The sequence below is a fragment of the Salvelinus fontinalis genome, chromosome 21, assembly GCF_029448725.1.
Source record: "Salvelinus fontinalis isolate EN_2023a chromosome 21, ASM2944872v1, whole genome shotgun sequence".
Lineage (NCBI taxonomy): Eukaryota > Metazoa > Chordata > Actinopteri > Salmoniformes > Salmonidae > Salvelinus > Salvelinus fontinalis.
Window position 1 is genome coordinate 25,418,077 of NC_074685.1, and position 26,025 is coordinate 25,444,101.

Below are 26,025 nucleotides of genomic sequence, written 5' to 3' on the forward strand. Positions count from 1 at the left end.
CTACAGATTTGTTTGTTAAATTAACTCATTATTGTCTTTTGTTTAATTTACATAACAACATTCCAAAATGGTTTATCTAATTCAAATATGTCATAATTCCACTATTTGCATCCATTTTCATCTTTCAATTAGGGAGTTTTATTTTGAAGGTGAACCGCAAATTCCGCTATTGTGGCTAATCCTTATTGTGGCTAGCTTCACATATGTCCCACTGAGTTTAGGTCGACACTCACTCACTCCACAGCAGTTTACCCAAAGCTTTTTAACGCCTCCCTATTCGCGACTAGATCTAGGGGTTAACTTTTACGGCACGTGCTGCACCTTCCTTTTTGCAGATGTGACCTAAACCCAAGTTTATATTTGATTCTATTCAATCCGATGTCGGGTAGTAGTCGACACTTACGGGAAGTGTGATGATGAGGCAGTTACTTTGTTGAGAATGAATACTTGGAGGGGTAGAAGCCTAGCACACTAGTTACAGTATTCAGGGAAGATCATGGCGGCGGTGGAGGTGAGTGTGAGTAGCGGCAGTAGTGACACATCTAGCACCGGCGAAGAGGAGAGGATGAGGCGGTTGTTTCAGACTTGCGACGGTGACGGTGATGGATACGTCAACAGGTAAGTCTATTTTATCAACGACACGGTGGGGTTAGAATTGAAGGCTACCAAATGCAAATGAACAAATTTTTCCAGACATGTATATATGATCTGGAAATATGATCACTTGTTTAGTTAGTTTTGTAATGTGAGCAAATTGCCAGTGACTTCCGTAGCGAACAAGTTCTCGGATTTTGATTCGTACACTTCGAACCATGCCCAGTCTCGAAAACTGGCAAGGGCAAACTATCGAAAAACATCTGCATGCCATGGAAGTGTTGGCTTGAGTTTTTGAAAGCAACTCAAAATGTAATTTGACAATGAAAATGTTGCAACAGTGTATTTAGTTGAAACTAAGAATGTAGCTAGCTAAGTAAAAGCTAGACTCCAGACAATCATACTTATATAACGTTACTAACTCCAGACTAAAAGAAACTGTTGGCCAATAACATGCTTCCTATTATGTGACCAATATCATAATCATAACCATTCCGTTTGTAGCTAGTTGCAAAGAAATGTATGGATATTCTAAAAGCTTATGCACTGAGTCAGAACTGCTTTCACACATGCTCATTGACGAGGGCTACTGCATAGTGTAAATAAACACCAACCCTCCAACTTAGATCACAGCAACTGGATTTGATGCAGCATCCAAAGACCTTTTACATTTCATGTGCAGGCTGCAGAAAAGTGGCATGAGCCAGGCAAGATCATGGAGAATACTCCTGAGCACAGAGAACTGAAACATTTGTCCATACCCCGGGAATAGGGAATCTAGGCCTATTCCTGTCCTAACATAATCTTGTGAGTGTGAGTTATGGTGTTATTAAGTTACAGTTTACACAGCGATATGAGTTATAATCATAGTGGTGGTCTGTAATTATAAAATGCTCATGAACTCTGAAGTGTTGAATGTTCTTTCTTGGCAGTAAAGTAGGCATGCTTTAGGCTATACACAAGCACAGAGAGCGGTGAGCAAAATTAAAACATGCAGGACAGGAGAGCTTAAGAGCATTGGTTACTTTTGATTAAACTCAAACACATATTTTTCAGTCATCTCTTTTGTTACAGAGAAGCCCATGGTTTGCTTAGTCACTTGAGAGGCATGTTTTTATGTATATTTGTGGCATAGAACGCACCGCTAAATGGATTGGTTGCCCCTGTAAGGTATCAAAGATGATAAATGGAACCAGTTCTGTGAAAATGTATGATTTGGCTATATTCTCCATGCATTCCAGCTGTTAGACATGAAACTGACGAATAAGATATCCATTGTGCTGAATAACTACAGCTGGAGGGGCATAATGATCAATTTCCCTGTATAGGGGAATATCTTTTGCTCTAATTGTATGCCTTTCCACTTCATCTAGGAAACCTATTTTCCCCCTCCAAACCTGTCCTAATATTTATTTATTTTCACTCTTTTGAGAAGTGAAGACAATTTCTCAGGCTGGTGCACTGGCTAATGTATCAGCAATTCAACTTGGTGCTGCAACTTGTACACCACTCTTCAATTGAAAACAGTTATCTTTCTCTCCCTGTCCTGGTCCTCTCTCTCTCTCTCTCTCTCTCTCTCTCTCTCTCTCTCTCTCTCTCTCTCTCTCTCTGTCTCTCTGTCTCTGTCTGTCTGTCTGTCTGTCTGTCTGTCTGTCTGTCTGTCTGTCTGTCTGTCCTTTTACCTCTGCCTCTCCTTCACCTTGTCCCTCCTTATTTTTCCCTGTTTCTTTACTTATCACCATACCTTTCCTCTTGCCTGTATCTCCTTCCCTCTCTCCTGCACCTTTTCCATCTCCCTAAAAACCTCCTTCTCTCCCTGTCTCCTGTTAGGAATGACCTGCTAATGGTGTGCAGACAGCTAAACATGGAGGGGTCTGTGGCAGAGATCATGGGCCAGCTGGGAGCAGACGAGCGAGGCAAGATCTCCTTTGAGGACTTCACCCGCTGCCGCATGCAGCTGGTCAATGAGATCCGTAGGGAAGAGGGCGAGATCTCCCAATGCTCCCAGGACTCTGACACTAGGAAGCTCAGGGAACACATCGCCTCCTGGCCAACCAGTAGCGAGATTAGCAGGGGTGAGTTTGGGGATAGCCAATGAAGATTAGCCAGAATTTTGAGTTACATTGTTAAACAAGAGACGCCAATTAATCATAGCTGCCTACAAGCATAAAACCAGCTAAGAACAGGCAACACCAAACAACTAAATCTAACACCCGACATTCAACAACTAACTGCAAACAACCACTAACCCTTATTACACAGTCATTATTAACCATAAACAACTGACATCAAACTGCTAAAATGAAACAACCAAAACATAACCTGCATGACTGAGGCTATGGTTTTTAGCTCTGTTGCTAAACCCACAGACCTGTTTGGGAGTGTCAAACCTTCACACTGCTTATTAGTTATGAGTTATTACCTGTTATTTCTATTCTTCTTATCGAGTTATAATGTGTCCCCTAGGGGCCTTGTCAGGAGCCAGAGAGAGCTGGGAGTACTACTCTGGGGCCCGGGACCTTCAGAGTACAGACATCCAGCCTCAGCAGACACAGAACCAGCAGCAGCCAGCCATCCTCCAGAAGCTCTTGGAACAGCCTGGGACTGTCCTAGAACAGCAGGCTGCTCTTCATAAACTCCTGGCCCAGACCAGCACCCGCTGTGCTCCCCTGGGGGGAAACTACCTGGAGCTGGCCAACACAGTGAGTAGACTGCTGTTGGTGTTGAGTGCGTACTGCATAGTGCTGGTGGTAGCATTTGGTGGATTCCTGATATGTTGCCTTTTGAATTATTTTGTGAGCCACCCAATGGCCAAAATAGTTGTTTCTAGTCAAAAGCCAGTCTGCGACTGCGATACTCTCAGCTGCCTACTTAGCCTCTGAGTGACTGGATGTTTACTGCCAACGAGGAAGGAATGAGTGTGCAATGAATGGTGGAGTCTGGAGATATTGCATTTACAGAAAAGACAACCGTGTTGTCAGCTGGCACCTCCAACACTCATACAATGTCTAGTTGGTAACACACAGAAACCTAAGAAGTGTTGTGGTGCTGTGTAAAAGTTGAACCATTGAAAATCAATATAATCTTCCTGGGAAAAGACTTTCACCATGAAGATAGGGGAAAATTAATTAATGATAGGCGTAGTAAGCATGGTTATCATGCAGAGGGCAGTGCTGCTCATGATAACTCAATCTTCTTGCATTTACCTCTCCTGCTTAGAGCAGTCACTGGGCCTGAATGGCTTGACATCAGGGTGCCCCCTCATTATGGTTAGGATTTGAAGATACTGATCCTAACTGCAACACTGTCCCTGTGTCTTTACTCTTCAGCAAGATAACTGTCAAACCTACAGACCTCTTCTGACGCTAGAACCACAGCGAGGTATCACAATGCTTTTTATGCTTCGTCCGGGTAGGGATTCCAACTCTCCCTAAGTGTTGACCTTGGCTCTCTCTGTCACAGTCTTAAGGGGTATCATCAACAGGGTATCTGTATAATCTCCATCACCTCCCCTGAGCAGTAATCACACCCTTTATTAATGCATCCATATTTATTATTCATCACATTGGGCTGTCATATTTCCTTCCTATATCAGGTTTCAAGGCTGGGCGCCTTTATGGACCCATAGAAATAATTTAGAAGTTTATTACTGACATTCACATCTTGACACCGTCCCTCTGTAGATTAGCACAGGCACCAGAGAGAATGGGAGGTTGAACGCTGTCGGTTGTGAGTGACAGGAAGTGATGTTTGTGTCTGATGGAGAAAGTGTAGTGACTAGTCACTTTCCAGCCCTAACCATTCTGTGCAATATGGTGCGGTGGTGTAGCAACTGTTTTTAGCCCCCCCACGCAATTAGGAGCCCCACTTTACGGGTTTGACCTGCTGGGAGCTGAGCTTAATGCGGCCGCCAGGCTTTGACCACAGTCCTAATGGAATAGCTGGTTCCGGACACAGGAAGGCCGTGAAACTATCAATGCTTTGGTTCTCTAGGTAGAAAAGGGACTTTATGGACATGGTCCCTGTCATGTTTTGGGATGTTTTCAGAATAGGGGGAGGTATAGATGCTGTATAGCCTATGATTGTGTTTGTTTGTTATTTTTAATGCCTGGGTTGGTTCTTTTTATTTGGGTTTATGAAAAGTTTAAATGTAAAAGGTCTAAATGTCAAATCAAAGTTTATTTGTCACACGTGCCGAATATAACGGGTGTAGACTTTACTGTGAAATGCTTACTTACAGGCTCTTTCCCAACAATGCAGAGTTCAAAAGTAAGAACATTTGCTAAATAACAAAAAGGAAATAGTAACACAATAAAATAACAATAACAAGGCTATATACAAGGAGTACCGGTACCGAATCAATTTGCAGGAGTATGACATAGTTGAGGTGATTGACGTAATATGTACATGTAGGTAGAGGTAAAAGTGAATAGGCAATCAGGATATATAATAAACAGACAATACGCAGAGTAGCAGCAGCAGCGTGTGTGTGCGTGTGGCATCAATATGCATGTGTGTATATGTTTTGTGTGTGTTGGAGTGTCGGTGTGGTATGTGTGTGGGTAGAGTCTAGTGCAAGAGAGTCAGTCCCCCTCCAAAAATGTAGGCTAACATGCTGACTAGACCGGGCACGTGCGTGCACCATCGTGCGCATGTTGATTTTGTCCATCCACACCAGATGCGATTAGGACACACAGATTAAAATACCAAAACGAACTCTGAACCAACTATATTAATTTGGGGACATGTCTAAAAGCATTAAACATTTTACCTGAAATGCGCAAGGTCCTCTAATCCTACAATTAATCCACAGATAAAAGGTAAAACCGTGTTAATTTCTAGTAATCTCTCCTCCTTCAGGCTTCTTATTCTTCTTTGGGCTTTATATGGCGGTTGGCAACCAACTTTAAGGTGCATTACCACGACCAACTGGGGTGTGGACCTCCGTTCATCTTTCAATCACCCACATGGGTATATGCTCCTAAAAACCAATGAGGAGATGGGAGAGGCGGGACTTGCAGCGCGTCAAGAACCACGTTTTATTTTAGCACCTGGCTACGTAGACGCTCGGGAGCAGTTTGGATTTAATGATTGAGTAACATGTACATTTATTTTGCAACGCAAAATAGCGCTAGTGGTTTGGTCAGCATGTAAGTTTTATCTTCCTTCATGCACTCATGTAGACCATGTTAGTATTTGGAGGCCTTGTATGGAATTACGTTCTGACCTTGAAGGGCATTTGCAAATATTAAGAGATTATATACTGAACAAAAATATAAACGCAACATGCAATAATATCAAAGATTTTACTGAGTTACAGTTCAATTGAAATACATTCATTAGGCCCTAATCTATACAGATATGCATCTGTTGGTCACAGATACCTCAAGAAAAAGGTAGGGGCGTGGATCAGAAAACCAGTCAGTATCTGGTGTGACGACCATTTGCCTCATGCAGCTCGACACATCTCCTTCGCATAGAGTTGATTGTGGCCTGTGGAATGTTGTCCCACTCCTCTTCAATGGCTGTGCGAAGTTTCTGGATATTGTCGGGAACTGGAACACGCTGTCGTACAAGTTGATCCAGAGCAGCCCAAACGTGCTCAATAGGTGACATGTCTGATGAGTATGCAGGCCAAGGAAGGTCCTTGCGAGATGGGTTCATGCATTATCATACTGAAACATGAGGTGATGGCAGTGGATGAATGGCACAACAATGGCCCTCAGGATCTCGTCACGGTATCTCTGTGCATTCAAATCGGCATCGATAAAATGCAATTGTGTTCATTGTCCGTAGCTTATGCCTGCTCACACCATAACCCCACCTCGACTATGGGGCACTCTGTTCACAACGTTGACATCAGCAAATCGCTCGCCCACACAACGCCATACACGTGGTTTGCGGTTGTGAGACCGGTTGGATATACTGCCAAATTCTCAAAAACGACGTTGAAGGTGGCTAATGGTAGAGAAGTTAGCATTCAATTACCTGGCAACATCTCTGGTGGACATTCCTGAAGTCAGCATGCCAATTGCACGCTCCCTCAAAACTTGAGACATCTGTGGCATTGTGTTGTGTGACAAAACTGCACATTTTATAGTGGCCTTTTATTGTCCCGAGCACAAGGTGCACCTGTGTAATGATCATGCTGTTTAATCAGCTTTTTTATATTCCACACCTGCCAGGTGGATGGATTATCTTGGCAAAGGATAAATGCTTACTAACAGGATGTAAAAAAAATTGTGCACAATATTGGAGAGAAATAAGCTTTTTGTGCATATGGAACATTTCTAGTATCTTTTATTTCAGCTCATGAAACATGGGACCAACACTTTACATGTTGCGTTTTTATATTTTTGTTCATTGTACATCAGCTGCTGAGTGGAGAGTGAATGCTACATTTTCTCCTGTGTTAATAGAAACATTGCGTGTGTGTGCGTGGCTTGCGTGAGAGAGGGAGAGCGTGTGTGTGTTTGTGCGTCAGGCAGCGCTGTGTATAGCAGAGAATACATTGCCATCCCTGGTTGAATAGAATCCCGTGCCCCCTCACCCAACACTCATTACCCAACTCCATATCCCTCCACACTCAGTAAACAACATTGTGGTTGGGGGAAAATAAACTGCATATCATTATCCCCATGAGAAGAAACTTAATCCCTGGGTTGCAGATTGCTTTCTGTGGCATTTTGAGTTTATTCACACCCCTGTTCATTATCTGGTATTTTATTTGCCAGTTAGGGGGAATTTAATCACTATACGGGAATGATGTTACCCCGTTGGCTACAGCCAGCATCTGGCCAGGGCTGTAAAGGCAGATTAACACTGTCAATGGAGACATGGGACATATGCAGAGGCCACCAACAGATTAAACAATGAGGACGGTATATCACTGTCAAAGGGACTTTCCAACATTATTGGACTAAAACTCACACTTTTCTCATTCCTCTGTGATTTGGATACCTTTTATTTTTTTACCCCTTTTTCTCCTGAATTTTGTGGTATCCAATTGGCAGTTACAGTCTTGTCCCATCGCTGCAACTCCCATATGGACTCGGGAGAGGCGAAAGTTGAGAGCCATGCGTCCTCCGAAACACAGCCAAGCCGCACACCAATGTGTCGGAGGAAACACCTGCCCGGCCCGCCACAGGAGTCGCTAGTGCGCGATGGGACAAGAAAATCCCTGCCGGCCAAACCCTCCCCTAACCCAGACGACGATACCTTTCTGATAAGATTTTATTCGTCACATGTTTTGTAAACAACAGGTGTAGACTAACAGTGAAAGGCTTACTTAGAGGCCCTTCCCAACAATGCAGAGAGAAAGAAAATAGAGAAATAATAACACGTAATAATAAATACACAATGAGTAACGATAACATGGCTCTGTAAACGGGGTACCAGTACCGAGTCGATGTGCAGGGGTATGAGGTAATTGAGATAGATACAATGCCTTCAGAAAGAATTTACACCCCTTAACTTATTCCACATTTTTCTAAATGAATTCCATTGATTTTTTTCTCTCACCCATCTACAGTCAATAATACCCCATAATGACAAAGTAAAAACATGTTCTTAGACATTTTTGCAAATGTATTGAAAATGAAATACAGAAATATATAATTTACATACCCTCCTGAGTCAATACCTTGTAGAAGCACTTTTGGCAGTGATTACAGCGATTTGTCTTTCTGGGTATGTCTCTAAAGCCTTGTTCACATTGGCAGTTTTATTTATTTGCATATCTGATTAAAATCGGTTATTTTTTCCTGCAGTCTGAACAGCCAAAAAGCACATGGAATCAGATATTTCAAGCCACGTACAAATCTGATTCCTTGCCATGCGTCTTGTCTGAACAGTCAAATATGATTTATTTCCCCTCAAGTGGTTTTTATACTGTTATTTGGCATATCTTGTTGCTTGCTAGCTACTCTGTTGACAGTTTTGACAAGAACTTGTGGTAGCTAACTAGCTTGTTAATCGTTTACAAGCAAATGAGTTAATGTGCTATAAAGCTAAACGGCTAGCTAGCTAGTTGACTGCTGAGGCTAGCCAAAAAGGACTCATTTTGAAAGTTGGATCATCTTATCCTTTGAGGCTTTGATTTTGAACATTCAAAGCAACTGGGAAACTTCCATGGCAGGCATTGTCACCATAGCTTGCTACATAACTTCTGAATGATAAGAAGCACGTGCACCACCACCAGTCAGTCTACAACACTGCACACACCAGGACTCGAATTTACAGGCGGCAGTGACAACAGAGTCGATGCCCACATGTGTGGCCGTAATACACCAGAAAAAAAATCCATGCTTTGCAGCCAAAGTGGCCGTTGTGCCCTCGGGCACATAATAATTCTCTTCTCACGGCTGCCAATCACCTTACTCCAAAGCGCTTCTCACTCATATCGCCTCTCAGATATCTAAATTATTATTATAAACTGGGTGGTTCAAGCCCTGAAAGCTGCTGATTGGCTGAAAGCCATGGTATATCAGACCATATACCACGTGTATGACCAAAAATTACTTTATACTGTTCTAACTCTAATTGCGTTTGTAAAGAGTTTATAATAGCAGTAAGGCACCTCGGGGGGTTTATGGTATATTGCCAATATATCACGGCTAAGGGCTGTGTCCAAAGCACTCCGTGTTGCATCTTGCATAAGAACAGCCCTTAGTCGTGGTATATTGGCAATATACCACACCCCCTCGGGCCTTATTGCTTAATTAGCCAATGCCTGTCACATGATCGGCTCCTCATAAAATGACAAAAAAACATCCAGGTTTTAAACAATTATGTTTATGGTTTAATAGTTTCAAAATATTGACTGCCTCCACTTGTGAGGTGTGTGATGTTGCAGTGCACAACAGGCTGTGGCCTTTCTCCACCAGTGCCTCAAGTATGTCGACAGAATCAAGCCTTTAGATATTAATCATGATCCTACATTTGTATTGGTCAAAGATGACTGGCGTTTAGCCTAAATGTATGTATGTGTATATATGCAGTACCAGTCACTTTTTACTATTTTCTACATTACTAGTGAAGACAAACTATAAAATAACACATGGAATCATGTAGTAACCAAAGAAGTGTTCAACAAATCAAAATATATTTGAGATTCTTCAAAGTAGCCACCCTTTCCTTGATAACAGCTTTGCACACTCTTGGCATTCTCTCAACCAGCTTAACCTGGAATGCTTTTCCAACATATTTCCAACATATATGTGAATGTAATTATAAGTCTAATTAGAGTTTGGCTATATTTTCAAGCGCCTCATGTCAGCATCGTTCTGGAGACATGACAGGCTGTAACAAATATGCACAGGCTATCACCTACACTAGCCTAATTATTTATGTACATTTACATACACTTTTATTTCTTAACAGAATAGCTACTGTTTTTTCGATTTTCAAATCAATTTCATTGGCTATTTTGGTTAATGGCTCTGGTCCCCAAGCAGATGGCCTTGGTGTCCTGGCAGATTGGGCACCTCTTGAAGGCCAACATGAAATTCCAGGCCTGGCACACACCCATTGTTACTATGACAACTACCGTAGCCATGTCAGCAAATTTTAGCAGTGCTGTCTGTACACACATCCGATTTGGTCACTTGTAACTTGCTGTTTGGACAGTCAGTATTCCAAAACGGATTTGAAAAACCAAACTGAGTGAGCATTAAAGCCTGCAGTGTGAACAAGGCTTAGCAGCTTTGCACACCTGGATTGTGTAACATTTGCCCATTTATTAAAAAAATAAATATTCAAGCTGTCAAATTGGTTGTTGTTTATTGCTAGACAACCATTTTCAGGTCTTGACATAGATTTTCAAGTAGATTTTAGTCAAAACTGTAACTCAGCCAGTCAGGAACATTTCAGCTTTTCATTTTTTTATTAATTTGTAAACATTTCTGAAAACATAGTTCCACTTTGACATTATGGGGTATTGTGTGTAGGCCAGTGACCAAAATAATTATTGAATCCATTTAAAATTCAGACTGTAGCACAAGAAAATGTGGAAAAAGTCAAGGGGTGTCAATACTTTCTGAAGGCATTGTACATGTTCTCTGTGAGTGCAGGCGTGATTCATGCCTACGTGTGTGTGTGTGTGTGTGTGTGTGTGTGTGTGTGTGTGTGTGTGTGTGTGTGTGTGTGTGTGTGTGTGTGTGTGTGTGTGTGTGTGTGTGTGTGTGTGTGTGTGTGTGTGGTTAGGTGTGATCTCATCAGCACTGCTGGATTACCCTCTGATCACACCCATGATTCATGCCTGACACACACACACACACCGACACACAGTTTATTGCCATGTCATTATCGGGCTCATTATCCTAAGAGCTCTCTTCCGATGACCCACTGCATTCAGCCACGTTTACCTTGGTCGATGGTAGTTTTCTGAATGCTCAAGTAGTTCACTTTAACTTTATGCAACCAGAGATTGGCCTCGGAAATCAAGATTCCTCGAGTCAAATGGTTGATGACTTGACACTTGATTATTGACCTTGGAAAGTGAGATAAATGTTTTATCTATTTAACGGTTGTTACCAGAGTTGGCTTGGGGTTTCAATCTCATAGTGTGGTCAATGCATTAACACATGATTCAATATTAACTCTACAAACACTGAAATAGGTTTGGAAAGAGATGTTGGCTCTGTAATGCTGTGCTGTAATGATGCTCTACTACTTTACAACATGATGTATGGTAAGCTAATGCCACAAGTTGCAACCATACGGGCTGATCTAGGCTATCCATAGTCAGAGATGTCTCTTTACAGTAGTGTTTTGTAGAGACTTTTGTATGATCTTGATTCCATGCCACATACAGTAGCCTATATTGACCTATATAGCAGTTTCTCTTTCAGCATGTGTAATATATCCACTGGTGTGGATGGTGAGGTTTTGTCCGTAGCAGAAGTGCAGAGCTGGCTGGATCTTTCTCACTACTGTTCTCCATCTGGTGTCTCAGTATGAAATCCCCCTATGATATGACACCAGGTTCTCAGCCAAGCCCCAAAATAGAGCAAAGTAGTCCTAATGATAGCCTATTTTCAAGACAACAAAAAGCTAAATCAATATCTGTTAATTAGCCCTTTACACTCGTACCTGTAATGGGTTGAAAATGGCAGCTTTGGGCACTGATAAACACTGGTTGTACAGTAACATGCTATACATGACGTCAGCGCTCTGGCTCTGCACGTCACAGGTTTTGACTAAGAGACATTCTGAACTTGAGCACCGTGCACGACAAGACGTTGCCTCCATCTCTCCTGCTAATTGGGCATCTTTTGCAAATGTTTTGTTGTCTGAGTGAGGGAAATCTTGTAAATTAAGAGGACTCCTGTGTATTTTGAAAAATGAGACGTTGAGGATTATAATAATTACAGCTTTGATGTCATACAAGCAAACCAAACACCTGTGAGTCCAAATGTGGACTTCACATTTCCATATCATACAACTACTGTAAAAGGTTAAACTGTCATATACAGTGTCAACGTTTCTGATCACTATGTGTGACGTACAGTTACAAGATTAAATCAGACCCTGGGTTGTTCTGAACACAATGTGCCTGTTTGTCTATTGTGAAGAACATTTGCCATTGCACACGCTCTTGTATGCACTCATAACTCCTTTCTATGTGCACCAAAATTATGATCTGACCCAGATTGCGATTTATAATGGACTTTTTTTGGATTGCGAACAAAACAACTACAAGAGTTGAAGACTTCTTTGAGTCATAAAAGTGCATTGAAATTACGTAGGAACTGTGCACACTTTTGGAGAGGTGTGTGAGGCCAATTGGAGACACCAGTTAGTCCTCTCACTCAAACCCTTGTCATTTTGTTCTCTTATGATGCACCCACCCCACATTCTCCAGGAATACTCTTATCATGTTACTAATTGTATCCAGAGTATGTTCACATTTCATTATAAACAAATGCTGTGAAAGTACAGTACATGTAAAATGAACATCACATCAACAGTGTAATGTTTGGATTCAGTCTTGTGTCAGGTCCCCTGTTGTGTCCTCACCTTTGGTCTAATCATTTCCCCATAATCTCTAAAATGTTCCCTTTCAATTGCTAACATGGTTATGCATATGTTTTCATATTTCTTCTGTAAGAAACATTTCAATTTAGCCCAGTTGATATAGGCCAATTCCCATGACTGTAAAAAGGTTAACAGATGCATGCAGTATCTGATGGATTTAGGGAGGAGGAAATGTATTTTTGACGAAACAAGCCAGCACATGTCGCTCTCTTCGATATTGCAGTAGCTTATGAGGGAACAGTGTTTCACCAGAGGAAGAGAAGTGAGTGATGTTTGGAGGAAGAGGATGAGAGAAGAGAGGAAAGGAGGAAGCAGTCCTGCTGAGAGGATGTAGACGCAGCCGAGCGGTCGCACCACATGTTCATGGAAGAGGGGAAGGAAGACACGGAGAGGAATGGGAGGAAGAGTGGTAGGTAGAGGAGGACGATGTACACGCAGTCACCAAGGGAGTGATCCAGAAAAGGAATGTGCATCCAGAGCCTTCTGTTTCTTCTCCTGCCTCTGGAGGTACACACAACACTTACACACAGCAGGCTATCCCTTTACCACACCAGCCTTGGTTCATGACCTGTGTCTTGTAAGTTGCGAGCTAGTTTGGCTCCTGGTCTTACAAAGCCTGCTCCCCCATTTTATTACCATGCTCCCAAAGAGCCTAACCGAAAGAGTATAGCCTAGGTTTCTACATAGCTTAACCAGTATGAATCTAGACACACACAGGCTGCTAAATGGCACCAATATACACTGAACAAAAATATAAACGCAACATGCAACAATTTCAACGCTTTTACTGAGTTACAGTTCATATAAAGAAATCAGTCAATTTAAGTATATTCATTGGGCTCTAATCTAGGGATTTCACATGACTGGGATTACAGATATGCATCTGTTGGTGACAGATACCTTAAAAAAAAGGTAGGGGCGTGGATCAGAAAACCAGTCAGTATCTGGTGTGACCACCATTTGCCTCATGCAGCACGACACATCTCCTTCGCATAAAGTTTATCAGGCTGTTGATTGTGGAATGTTGTCTCACTCCTCTTCAATGGCTCTGCGAAGGCTGTTGATTGTGGAATGTTGTCTCACTCTTCTTCAATGGTTCTGCGAAGTTGCTGGATATTGGTGGGAACGAACACACTGTTGTACAAGTCAATCCAGAGCATCCCAAACATGCTCAATGGGTGACATGTCTGGTGAGTATTCAGGCCATGGAAGAACTGGGACATTTTCAGCTTCCAGGAATTGTGTTCAGGTTCTTGCGTCATGGCGCCATGCATTACCATGCTGAAACATGAGGGTATGGCTGCAAATTAATGGCACGACAATGGGCCTTAGGGCTGTGCGGTAAACCGTATTTATGATATACCGGTATTGATGCATGGACAATTTTGGGTTTGTACTTTACTTTCTATAACGGTAATTGAATGTTTGGTTTGTTAAATGTGATAGCCGTGTGTAACGTACATTTTTATAGTTTATTTCGCTACTTGAGTCCTCTCTCTCTCTCTCTCTCTCTCTCTCCATGCCGCATTCCACAGACTTAGCCCCGCCCAATTTGTGCCTAACTGCTGGTCAAAATCGCACAATTAATTGTTGTGACCAGTTGAGGATGTCATAACCAGTTGTGACAGGTGTTATGTCTCTCTTATAACAGTATTATGCCTATTTCCTGCTTTGGTTGGAGTTGTTTTTCTATAGATCAGGCAATGTGATTAAAGGCCTTTCACTCCGCAGGTAGAGAAAGAATAACACCAACAGGCTGGCCGTGAGCCAGTCCTCCCTCTTTGGGTGCTAGCTGCCACTGTTTGGATTAGCGTCTGTAACTCTGGCTAGCGCTAAACCCATAGCCCCCCTGTGTGCTAGCTAGGCTAACTCTATCGCTATCTGCCCTCAACCCATAGCCCCCCTGTGTGCTAGGCTAGCTGCTATATATGCCCTCAATACTTAGCCCCTCTGTGTGCTAGCTAGGATAGCTCTATCGCTATCTGCCCCGCAGCAGATTTGATTTCACACACATTCAAGTTGGAGTTTCACTGTGGCACTGACACTGTCCCTTTCCCTGTGCCACTCCTCTTTTCTCTCCCCCTTGGAAAAGTGCCCAGAAAAGCATAATCGAGTCTCCCGATACATCCTCCCAGCCAGCACCACTGCAATGCACAGTCACTGTGTCTTCCAAGCTCTGTGTTGGTCGCTAACAAGGTGTTAGTCGTAATGTGTTAGCCTAGCTTGTCTTTTTATATAGCTCTTTTGGACTAACATGTTGATGTTGGAGGGCTGTTGAGAGGACTGTATGTTGGTGATGAGGTAAGTAAGGCTGAGCAGGAGGATGAAAGAGATGGGTGGTATTTCTGTGGGGAAAGTCGCTTTAGGCCGTACTGGCCCTATAGCCTAGAGCTGATTTGCCAGGTTGGAGTGGACATAGCTAGAGACCTGAGACCACTGCAAAGGGTAACTGTTGGGACTTGGATATCTATGTGGGTGAGGATGTTGGACGTTTTAGACTGCTGTGTGGATTTGATGGGAAATATGCCATCGATCTTCAGGGATGCCTCTCATTTTAGTCTGTTTGGAGAATCACTTTCTATTGAGGCCTATGTTGTTTTATATTCATCTGTATTTCACTCTATAGCAGTATGATATGTGTACATATATGCCCTGCTGTATTACTTTACATTGATCTGGGAGATTTTATTTCTCTGTTGTGTAGGGATGGTTATTTGAGCTTTCTTCCACTACTAGTAACAGCCAAATACTTTTTTATCTTGCTATCTAATTACTTTTCAATCTGCCTAGAAAACCTCTTTGAAAAAAGAAAACTCTTGAGTAAAGAAGGGGTCTATTCTCCATATCATTGTTCTCATTTAATTTCCACTGGTCAGGGAGAGAGGGAGACAGACTAGACTTCCTGCGCCATTCCATTTCTTTGAGTCATTCAATTAGAAAGTGAACCAGCTCCCAATGTACCGTAAGTCCAGCTTCATAAATGATGCATGCCGGTGTTTTTGCAAGGCCAGAGCAGTTCTGTCTAAACGTAGCCCAGCAGCACCTCTGATATACTACTCCGAGTGCAGAGTCAGAAAATGTTCAACTTTTTGTCTCCTGCTACGACTCTCATCTTCTCAGCTGTCTCCTGCTGTTAGAATTCTTTTAAATGTATTGTAATATTGTTCTCTTAGAATATCAACTGGGAATGGTAGTTGAACTTGTTTCAGCACAGTTCTTTTAATATAGTTCTTTTTTTACCCCCTAGTGAAATGGATGAGAGAAGACATTAGGGTGGGAATTAATTACATTTACAATAAAATATTAATTTTGGATGAAGCTAGGGTGAGCCTTGGGCTATAAGGTGGTAGGTTGAAATATTGCGACTCACTTGCCTTGAAGCCTTACTATTGAATGTGAATTCAGTGGTCAGGGCATTTGTGAGTTTACATGTTCCAATTTGCATAGCAAGTAAGGCAGACTTCTAATTAGGGGCATATGCCAGCAGGTGCCCGACTGTGTGCATTTCCCCTCTTTATTCTGCTCTTTGTGTGTTTGCATTCTGATGAGCAGTGTCCAGCTTGGGGAGCAGCATGATTTGTAGCTGAGCTTAAAGGTCAGGATCACCCATGCGCTAAAACACCCCTTCTAAACTCAGCAAAAAAAGAAACGTCCTCTCACTGTCAATTGTGCTTATTTTCAGAAAACTGTGTAAATATTTGTATGAACATAAACAAGATTCACCAACTGAGACATGAACTGAACAAGTTCTACAAACATGTGACTAACAGAAATGTAATAATGTGTACCTGAAGAAAGGGGGGTTCAAAATCAAAGTAACAGTCAGTATCTGGTGTAGCCACCAGCTGCAGTGCATCTCCTCCTCATGGACTGCACCAGATTTGCCAGTTCTTTCTGTGAGATGTTACCCCACTCTTTCACCAAGGCACCTGCAAGTTCCCGGACATTTCTGGGGGGAATGGCCCTAGCTCTCCCCCTCCGATCCAACAGGTCCCAGATGTGCTCAATGGGATTGAGATCCGGGCTCTTCGCTGCCCATGGCAGAACACCGACATTCCTGTCTTGCAGGAAATCACACACAGAATGAGCAGTATGGCTGGTGGCATTGTCATGCTGGAAGGTCATGTCAGGATGAGCCTGCAGGAAGGGTACCACATGAGGGAGGAGGATGTCTTCCCTATAACGCACAGCGTTGAGATTGCCTGCAATGACAACAAGCTCAGTCCGATGATGCTGTGACACACCGTCCCAGACCATGACGAACCCTCCACCTCCAAATCTATCCTGCTCCAGAGTACAGTTCTTGGTGTAACGCTCATTCCTTCGACGATAAACTCGAGTCCGACCATCACCCCTGGTGAGACAAAACCGCGACTCATCAGTGAAGAGCACTTTTTGCCAGTCCTGTCTGGTCCAGCGACAGTGGGTTTGTGCCCATAGGCGACGTTGTTGCCGGTGATGTCTGGTGAGGACCTGCCTTCCAGCCTCTCTCAGCCTATTGCGGACAGTCTGAGCACTAATGGAGGGATTGTGCGTTCCTGGTGTAACTCGGGCAGTTGTTTTTGCCATCCTGCACCTGTCCCAGAGGTGTGATGTTCGGATGTACCGATCCTGTGCAGGTGTTGTTACACGTGGTCTGCCACTGTGAGGACAATCAGCTGTCTGTCCTGTCTCCTTGTAGCGCTGTCTTAGGCGTCTCACAGTACGGACATTGCAATTTATTGCCCTGGCCACATCTGCAATCCTCATGCCGCCTTGCAACATGCCTAAGGCACATTCGCGCAGATGAGCAGGGACCCTGGGCATCTTTCTTTTGGTGTTTTTCAGAGTCAGTAGAAAGGGATCTTTAGTGTCCTAAGTTTCATAACTGTGACCTTAATTGCCTACCGTCTGTAAGTTGTTAGTGTCTTAACGACCGTTCCACAGGTGCATGTTCATTAATTGTTTATGGTTCATTGAACAGGCATGGGAAACAGTGTTTAAACCCTTTACAGTGAAGATCTGTAAAGTTATTTGGATTTTTACGAATTATCTTTGAAAGACAGGGTCCTGAAAAGGGGACGTTTCTTTTTGCAGAGTTTGTGTGTGCGTGTTGTGTTTGCATGTTGTGTGAGCATGTCTGAAATAGCTGCTTGTGTTGTTGTGTCCATCCACATCTTTGTGTGTGTGTGTGTGTGTGTATGCTACTCTGCTATGTAGTCTCCTTGACACCTTGTCGTTCCCCTAATGTGGCTTCCGGTCACATCTCAACTTGTCATATCAAAAATCGAACCAATATCAGTAGGGGGAGCAGTTTATTCTATGTTCCATTCAAAGTGCCGAGCAAGAGGTGGTCGTACTACCTGTTTTTTCAAATCCTTATGTGACTGCCTTTCCCATTACCAACATAATCTAACCTATCTGAATTAGCTAGTCTTATCGGCTAACAAATATTGCGTTGATCCATGTAGTCAAATATTCATTACTGGTTGCGCTAAACACCAGTCATCAATATATTAATAAAGTGCTCCAATCTGTTCATATTTAATGAGGCCTGAATGGGCTGCTAATGAACTGGTCTATTAGTGCACCCTACACACTATAATTAAGTCTACGAGAGGAGCCACAATGCCAGAAGTGCACTTTAATTGCTTTAACAGCCTCCAAGAGTGGAGATGAGGGAAAGTTCTGGAACGCGGCCATTTCTAGAGCTCAGGGAGGGAGGGAGAGAGGGAGAGAGCATGCACTCTGTTGAACATACCATTAGTGCCGCGGCACTCTTTGGTGTGAGTGCTTGTCTGAGTTTCAGGGAGAGAGGTCTGGGAGTGGCACAGACCGACTGAAGGAATGAGAGGGGGGTGCTGCTAAAACTTGAATCCGTATCGAAGAGAGGAGGTGGAGAGAACAAGGGGAGAGGGGGATAAGGAGGAACAACTGCTGGTAGACTGGAATCCGACAGGCAGTCGAGCAGCAGAGACAATAACACACTGGGGAACGCTGCCCGCTACACACACAGACGCACTGAGCCTGGCCCCGGGTGGCGGCAGCGCGTGGAGATGACGGGGGAGCAGCAGGGAAAAGGCGAGCCAGCCAAGAGAGACTCCATCAGTTTTCCTTGGATACACTCGGGAACGGTTCTCCTGAGGGGCAGCCGGAGCGCTAATGACTTAACTGATAACGGATCATGGAACATGTGCCGGTGTGTGTGACTGTGCACTTCTGAATGTGAGCGAGTTTGTGTATGTGTATTTACCTCCACCTTTGGTTTGTGCGTGTGTGTGTTCACTCTGATCACAGTGTGGGATTTTTCTGAATGAAGGTGGTTGGCCACAGCAGCCAGCGGCACTGGAGACTACATGCAGTTGAAGACAAGGGACTAAGGGACTGCGTTTTTCTTTCGTCGCATTTCTGTCGGGAGTGAGAGCTCTGGAATCTTAATATCTTTTGAGAGTTTGGGAAATCATGAACTCTTCCGGAACAGTCGGAAAATTGGGGATCGAAGGGGGCGAGGTAAGACTGCACATTTCTGTACAAGTGGCCACATCAAAACTGTCTACTGGCCACATCAAAACTGTCTAATGTCTTGCTTGTAGGCTTGCCTCAGGTCTTTCAGGTCCACTGTGTAAGAGGTAGCTGTTAATTTGAAAAGGGTTGGATCTGAGTTTTCTCTTACTTTGTCTTAACGGTTTGGTTTAGAAGTGGTGACTTGTGTCGTTAGGGTTTCTGTGAAATCCTCTTGTCACCCATTTCTAGGTTATTTCAAGGTTTGGCCAAGAAGTAGGACTCCTTTCTTATAACCCAAGCGAGTTGACTGTCATTTCTGGAATGTTTCAGTCAGAGCTGTCTGTCTTTCGTCCCTCTGTAAACACTTGTGCCCCTCCAGCTCATGGCTCAGACTCATCTGGGCTAGTCCTCTACCCCTTTCTCTCTCCCCCGCAGTCCCACCCCCCCCCCCCTCTGCTTGCAGCATATTAAATCCAGGTGGGAGAGAGTTAGGTTCAGGCGAAATACCTCTCAAAGGGGAGGAGTAGAGGGAGAAGGGGTAGGAAAATGTAGGCGAAGTGCCTCGGGTATGTTACGCTCCCACAGTGAAAATAGAAGACCAGATAGCTACCAAATCAGCACTCCCCCTCTTTTTCTCTGTCTCTGTCCTTCTGACTCTGTAAAACAAGCTGTTTGTTTTCCAAGGGCTTTTGAGAGGGATAGTAAGCAAGCTCCGACTGTTAGTGTAAGCTCTTCTACAGAAGTGTTTCTTTCAGTTTCAAGGTCTTCATGGCCCCTTTCCCTTCTACCCTCACATCGTCCACAGATGAGAACGGTTAAATCTCCCAGAGAGTCACAATGGCCATCTGTTTCTGAAGACACAGGAAGTGAGGCTCTGTGTAGAGGTGCATTGTTGAGTGGCTCAAGTGGCCCAGGGCCCCTAAGTCTCCATGTCTCTACATGCAGGGCCAGCCCTAGCCTTTTGGGGGCCCTAAGCAAGGTTTGATTGGAAGGCACCCCTACCTCACTGGCAAAGCATTTTAGTGGGCCCCCTCTTGACAGCGGAGATTACATTACAGTTTTAAACTACATTTCCTTCAATTCTACATATTTGTGACTCGTTTCAGGAAACTAGGCGTATGTCGCACCCCACTACTTCACAGGAGAGGCATTTTAACGCAAACATACATTTTTTTATCAAAATGTGTTTTCTGGCAGAAATGCCTTCGTAAATGTGGCCTTTCATGTGCCTTAATAGCAAACTTGTATGCCATCTGTAAATACAAATGAAATAGTTCAATTACGAGTAGAGGTCGACCGATTAATCGGAATGGCCGATTAATTAGGGCCGATTTCAAGTTTTCATAACAATCGGTAAACTGCATTTTTGGACACCGATTGTGGCCGATTACATTGCACTCCACGAGGAGCCTGAGTGGCAGGCTGACTACCTGTTACGTGAGTGCAGCAAGAAGCCAAGGTAAGTTGCTAGCTAGCATTACACTTATCTTATAAAAAACAATCAATCTTAACATAATCACTAGTTAACTACACATGGTTGATGATATTACTAGTTTATCTAGCTTGTCCTGCGTTGCATATAATCGATGCGGTGCCTATTAATTTCTCATCGAATCACAGCCTACTTCGCCAAACGGGTGATGATTTAACAAGCGCATTCTCGAAAAAAGCACTGTCGTTGCACCAATGTGTACCTCACCATAAACATCAATGCCTTTCTTAAAATCAATACACAATTATATATTTTTAAACCTGCGTATTTAGTTAATATTGCCTGCTAACATGAATTTCTATTAACGAGGGAAATTGTGTCACTTCTCTTGCGTTCCGTGCAAGCAGTCAGGGTATATGCAGCAGTTTGGGCCGCCTGGCTCGTTGCGAACTGTGTGAAGACCATTTCTTCCTAACAAAGACCGTAATTCATTTGCCAGAATTGTACATAATTATGACATAACATTGAAGGTTGTGCAATGTAACAGAAATATTTAGCCTTAGGGATGCCTTAGGGATGTTAGATAAAATATGGAACGGTTCCGTATTTCACTGAAAGAATAAACGTTTTGTTTCCGAAATTATAGTTTCCGGATTTGACCATATTAATGACCTAAGGCTCGTATTTCTGTGTGTTATTATGTTATAATCAAGTCTATGATTTGATATTTGATATAGCAGTCTGTCCGAGCGGTGGTAGGCAGCAGCAGGCTCGTAAGCATTCATTCAAACAGCACGTTTGTGTGTTTGCCAGCAGCTCTTCGCTGTGCTTCAAGCATTGAGCTGTTTATGACTTCAAGCCTATCAACTCCCGAGATTAGGCTGGTGTAACCAATCTGAAATGGCTAGCTAGTTAGCGGGGTGTGCGCTAATAGCGTTTCAATCGGTGACGTCACTCGCTCTGAGACCTTGAAGTAGTTGTACCCCTTGCTCTGCAAGGGCCGCAGCTTTTGTGGAGCAATGGGTAACGATGCTTCGAGGGTGACTGTTGTCGATGTGTTCCTGGTTCGAGCCCAGGTAGGGGCGAGGAGAGGGACGGAAGCTATACTTTTACGCTGGCAATACTAAAGTGCCTATAAGAACATCCAATAGTCAAAGGTATATGAAATACAAATGGTATAGAGAGAAATAATCCTATACCTATAATAACTACAACCTAAAACTTCTTACTTGGGAATATTGAAGACTCATGTTTAAAGGAACCACCAGCTTTCATATGTTCTCATGTTCTGAGCAAGGAACTTAGACGCTTTTTTACATGGCACATTTTGCACTTTTACTTTCTTCTCCAACACTTTGTTTTTGCATTATTTTAACCAAATTGAACATGTTTCATTATTTATTTGAGGCTAAATTGATTTTATAGATGTATTATATTAAGTTAAAATAAAAGTGTTCATTCAGTATTGTTGTAATTGTCATTATTACAAATAAATAAATAAATTGTCAGATTAATCGGTATCGGCTTTTTTGGTCCTCCAATAATCGCTATCGGCGTTGAAAAATCATAATCGGTCGACCTCTAATTACAAGCCTAGTTGGTTTAGCCAAGGAAAAAGACAAGAACCTTCCCGCTAGCCATGATTGGCTGAGATAATGAGGGGCTGGACATGCCGAGAAATTAGTTCAGATTGGTCTGCCATGTAGCTTGCTTCTGTCTATAACATGAGCTGCTCAGTATGTGTAGGTAATACTTTCAACCGCTGCTTTTTTGAAAGATGTCATGGAGAATTGCAAAAGTGTTGCTACTACTCCACTTTCTGGAGAACAATTGTGGAATGCTGACTCTCTGACTCTGAAAATGAATTACACAATAAGGAACTCCCAGATTTAGGTAAAAACATGTTAATTGAACCAGCTAGCTAGCTAACATTGAGCCTGGTTGGTTAGCTTTAGCTACCTGCAGATTAATGCCTGGTGGCTAGCTATGACAATGAGATTGTATTGCTAGTAGTATGGGTTGGAAATATTGCTGCATTCAAAACAACTGGGAACTCGAAAATATCCGACTTCCGACTTCAGCGCATTTAAGACAACTAGGAACTCTGGTAAAAACGAGCTCCGACTGGGAAAACTATTTTTGAACGGTCATCCAACTTGGATTTGAACACGGGAACTCGTGCCTCTTTCTAGAGCTCTGACTTTCCGATCACTGACATCATGATTTGACCTTGTATTTTTCCAAGTTCCCAATTGTTTTGAAAACACCATTAGGTTCATTGTGTAGCTAGCAAGCTACATGTCTAAACAAAAGACTCCATCAAATTTGCCAGGTGTGTCTGGGGCTGATTACGGTCATCTATTTATTGTATTTCATGAACATGTGTACATGTCTAGACTATAGTGACCCATCCACTTAGCTAGATGTGGCTGAGAGGTTGTTTATAGCATTTCTTTCACATGGCCCATCAATTTAGACAAGTGTTTCTGGGTAAGAATCATCTAATTATAAATGTGTGAATGTGAAACACAACATGACCTGCACCAAAGTCAGATTAGGAAATAGGCCAAGGACTAGATAAAGTGTATTTTTGCTACTACTTTCCCATTGTTTCTCAACTGCAGTATTTGATATACCTTTTTTGTTGTTGTTGGTTTTAGTCTTTACTTTAACTCCATGTATAAAAAAATAAAAAAACAGCATTTCAAATTTTGCTATGTAGGACCGAATCGAGCCGGCTGGTCACATTTTGCCATGGGGAGTAGAGAAAATATTGCGGTTCTAAAGCAAGCTTTCTGCAATTCTACATGTTTTGCCATGGGGCAGAGAGAAGGTTAGCAATTTTATTTAAAAATCCTGAAATTCTACTCATTTTGCCATGGGGCAGAGAGAGAAGGTAATCCATTTTGTAAGCATTTAAGCATGTAAGCATTTTTATATGGCTGGCCTTGCTTTACACCTGGCTACCCCTACCCCGGTCAACAGCTCTGCACCCCCCACAGCAACTTGCCCAAGCCCCCCCATTTCTCCTTCACCCAAATCCAGATAGTTGATGTTCTGAAAGAGCTAAATGCATGCTCTTCAACCGATTGCTGCCCGCACCTGCCCGCCCGCCTAGCATCACTACTCTGGACGGTTCTAACTTAGAATATGTGGACAACTACAAATACCTACGTGTCTGGTTAGACTGTAAACTCAACTTCCAGACTCATATTAAGCATCTCCAATCCAAAATTAAATCTAGAATCGGCTTCCTATTTCGCAACAAAGCATCCTTTACTCATGCTGCCAGACATACCCTCGTAAAACTGACTTTCCTACCGATCCTTGACTTCGGCGATGTCATTTACAAAATAGCGTCCAACACTCTACTCAGCAAATTGGATGCAGTCTATCACAGTGCCATCCGTTTCGTTACCAAAGCCCCATATACTACCCACCACTGCGACCTGTATGCTCTCGTTGGCTGGCCCTGCTTCATATTCGTCGCCAAACACACTGGCTCCAGTTCATCTATAAGTCCTTGCTAGGTAAAACCCCACCATATCTCAGCTCACTGGTCACCATAGCAGCACCCACCCGTAGCACGCACTCCAGCAGGTATATTTCACTGGTCACCCCCAAAGCCAATTCCTACTTTGGCCGCCTTGCCTTACAGTTCTCTGCTGCCAATGACTGGAACGAATTGCAAAAATCACTGAAGCTGGAGACTCATATCTCCCTCACTAACTTTAAACAACATCTATCAGAGCAGCTTACAGATCATTGCACCTGTACACAGCCCATCTGATAAATAGCCCATCCAACTACCTTATCCCCATGTTGTTATTTATTTTATTTATATATATATACAATTTTTTTGTTGCTCCTTTGCACCCCAGTATCTCTACTTGCACATTCATCTTCTGCACATCTATCACTACAGTGTATATTAACTAGTAACTGCCTATTTATTGCCTTACCTTCCTAATCTTACTTCATTTGCACACACTGTATATAGACTTTTCTATTGTATTATTGACTGTACGTTTGTTTATTCCATGTGTAACTCTGTGTTGTTTGTGTCACACTGCTTTGCTTTATCTTGGCCAGGTCACAGTTGTAAATGAGAACTTGTTCTTAACTGGCTTACCTGGTTAAATAAAGATAAAATAAATCAAATCTTCAGTTTTACTGCAATTCTACCCATTTTGCCATGGGGTGCAGAGATTTATTTTGCGGTTTAAAGCTAATTTTGGGCAATTCTTCACATTTTGCCATTTCTTTTGCCATGTTAATGATATCTAATGAGATTGACGGCTATGATTACTACAAGTTTAGATAGCTGGCTAGACTAACTTACCAATCTAAAAAATATAGCTGACCTGGCTAATTGAGTGACTGTCAGTGACTAACATAACAAGAGAAAAACTGCTGATGCACAACCACATTTAGAAATTGCACCTTTTGTATTAAAATATTTTAACTCTCAACAGTTAGTTGAGACCCCGACTGAGTTCCAACATTACATTTTTTAAAATAATAATAAGTGTCTGGGGGCCCTAAGCGACCGCTTATGCCTGGATCCGGCCCTGTCCACATTAGTTAAATTTGGGATAAAGGGTTTGTGATCTAACTGAGGGGGTTGTGGCAAGCTGTCTCCTCAACACTGCTGTGTCCTGTCATCTTAATAGAGGTGTCCAGTATCACTTTGAGTTAGATTTGTAGTGGATAGTGTAGATTTGATCAGATTTTGGTCGTTGAAATGATTGGTTATTAATCAGTTGTAGAATGGATTATGAATAAAGAATTGTTTCAGTTTTCGGAACCAATCAGCTTTTTTGGTCACATTTTGCTCAAAGAGGGCTTTGCAGTAGTGTTTTATTGTCTATTCTAACCTGACTATTCTAGCCCAACAGTCACAGTCAAAATTATGACATTGTGTCTGACTGAGAGCGTTTAATTTTCTGGCAAGACTAGAACTTCCGAAATAAACGTCTAGGGAGTGGGCAGCATCCGCCAAATAAACGCAGAGTGGCGCTGTATAGAGTAGAGTGAGAGTGACCTTAAGAGAGGTTGAGGTATTCCATCTTGGCTGTCCAGGGAGGGCTGCCTGGAGGAAACAGATGTAGGGAGCATATGGCAGATATCCAGATCCCTGTATAGGAAATATATACAGTGCCTATAGAAATTCTACACCCCCTTGAACTTTTTTCACATTTTGTTGCTTTACAAAATGGGATTGAAATATATTTTTTTCATTGATCTACACAAAATACACCATCATGTTAAAAGTGAAAAGTAATTCTACAGATGTTTACAAATGAATAAAGATGAAATAACTCAAATATAGTCGGTGCATAAGTATTCATCCCCTTTGTTTAGGCAAGCCTAAATTAGTTCAGAAATCAAATGTGGCTTAACAAACCACATAATAAGTTATATGGACTCACTCTGTGTGAAATAATAGGGGTTGACATGATTTCTGAATGACTTCCCCT

At 42.7% G+C, this 26,025-nt stretch overlaps 1 protein-coding gene across 2 annotated transcripts in view; it reads left to right on the forward strand.

Moving 5' to 3' along the window:
- Positions 1 to 229: 229 nt before the first annotated feature.
- The window catches only part of LOC129818490 (colorectal mutant cancer protein), a 125,795-nt gene continuing 99,999 nt past the window's right edge, over positions 230 to 26,025 (forward strand). Inside the window, exons 1-3 of one of the 2 annotated variants that reach the window (XM_055874433.1) lie at positions 230 to 618; positions 2,425 to 2,669; positions 3,061 to 3,296. In XM_055874433.1, the coding sequence (XP_055730408.1) occupies positions 497 to 618; positions 2,425 to 2,669; positions 3,061 to 3,296 (603 nt within the window). In that variant the 5' untranslated portion in view covers positions 230 to 496. Of the gene's footprint in view, positions 619 to 2,424; positions 2,670 to 3,060; positions 3,297 to 18,376; positions 19,120 to 26,025 lie in introns of those variants that run through there. The other variant, XM_055874434.1, reaches the window with a different exon arrangement.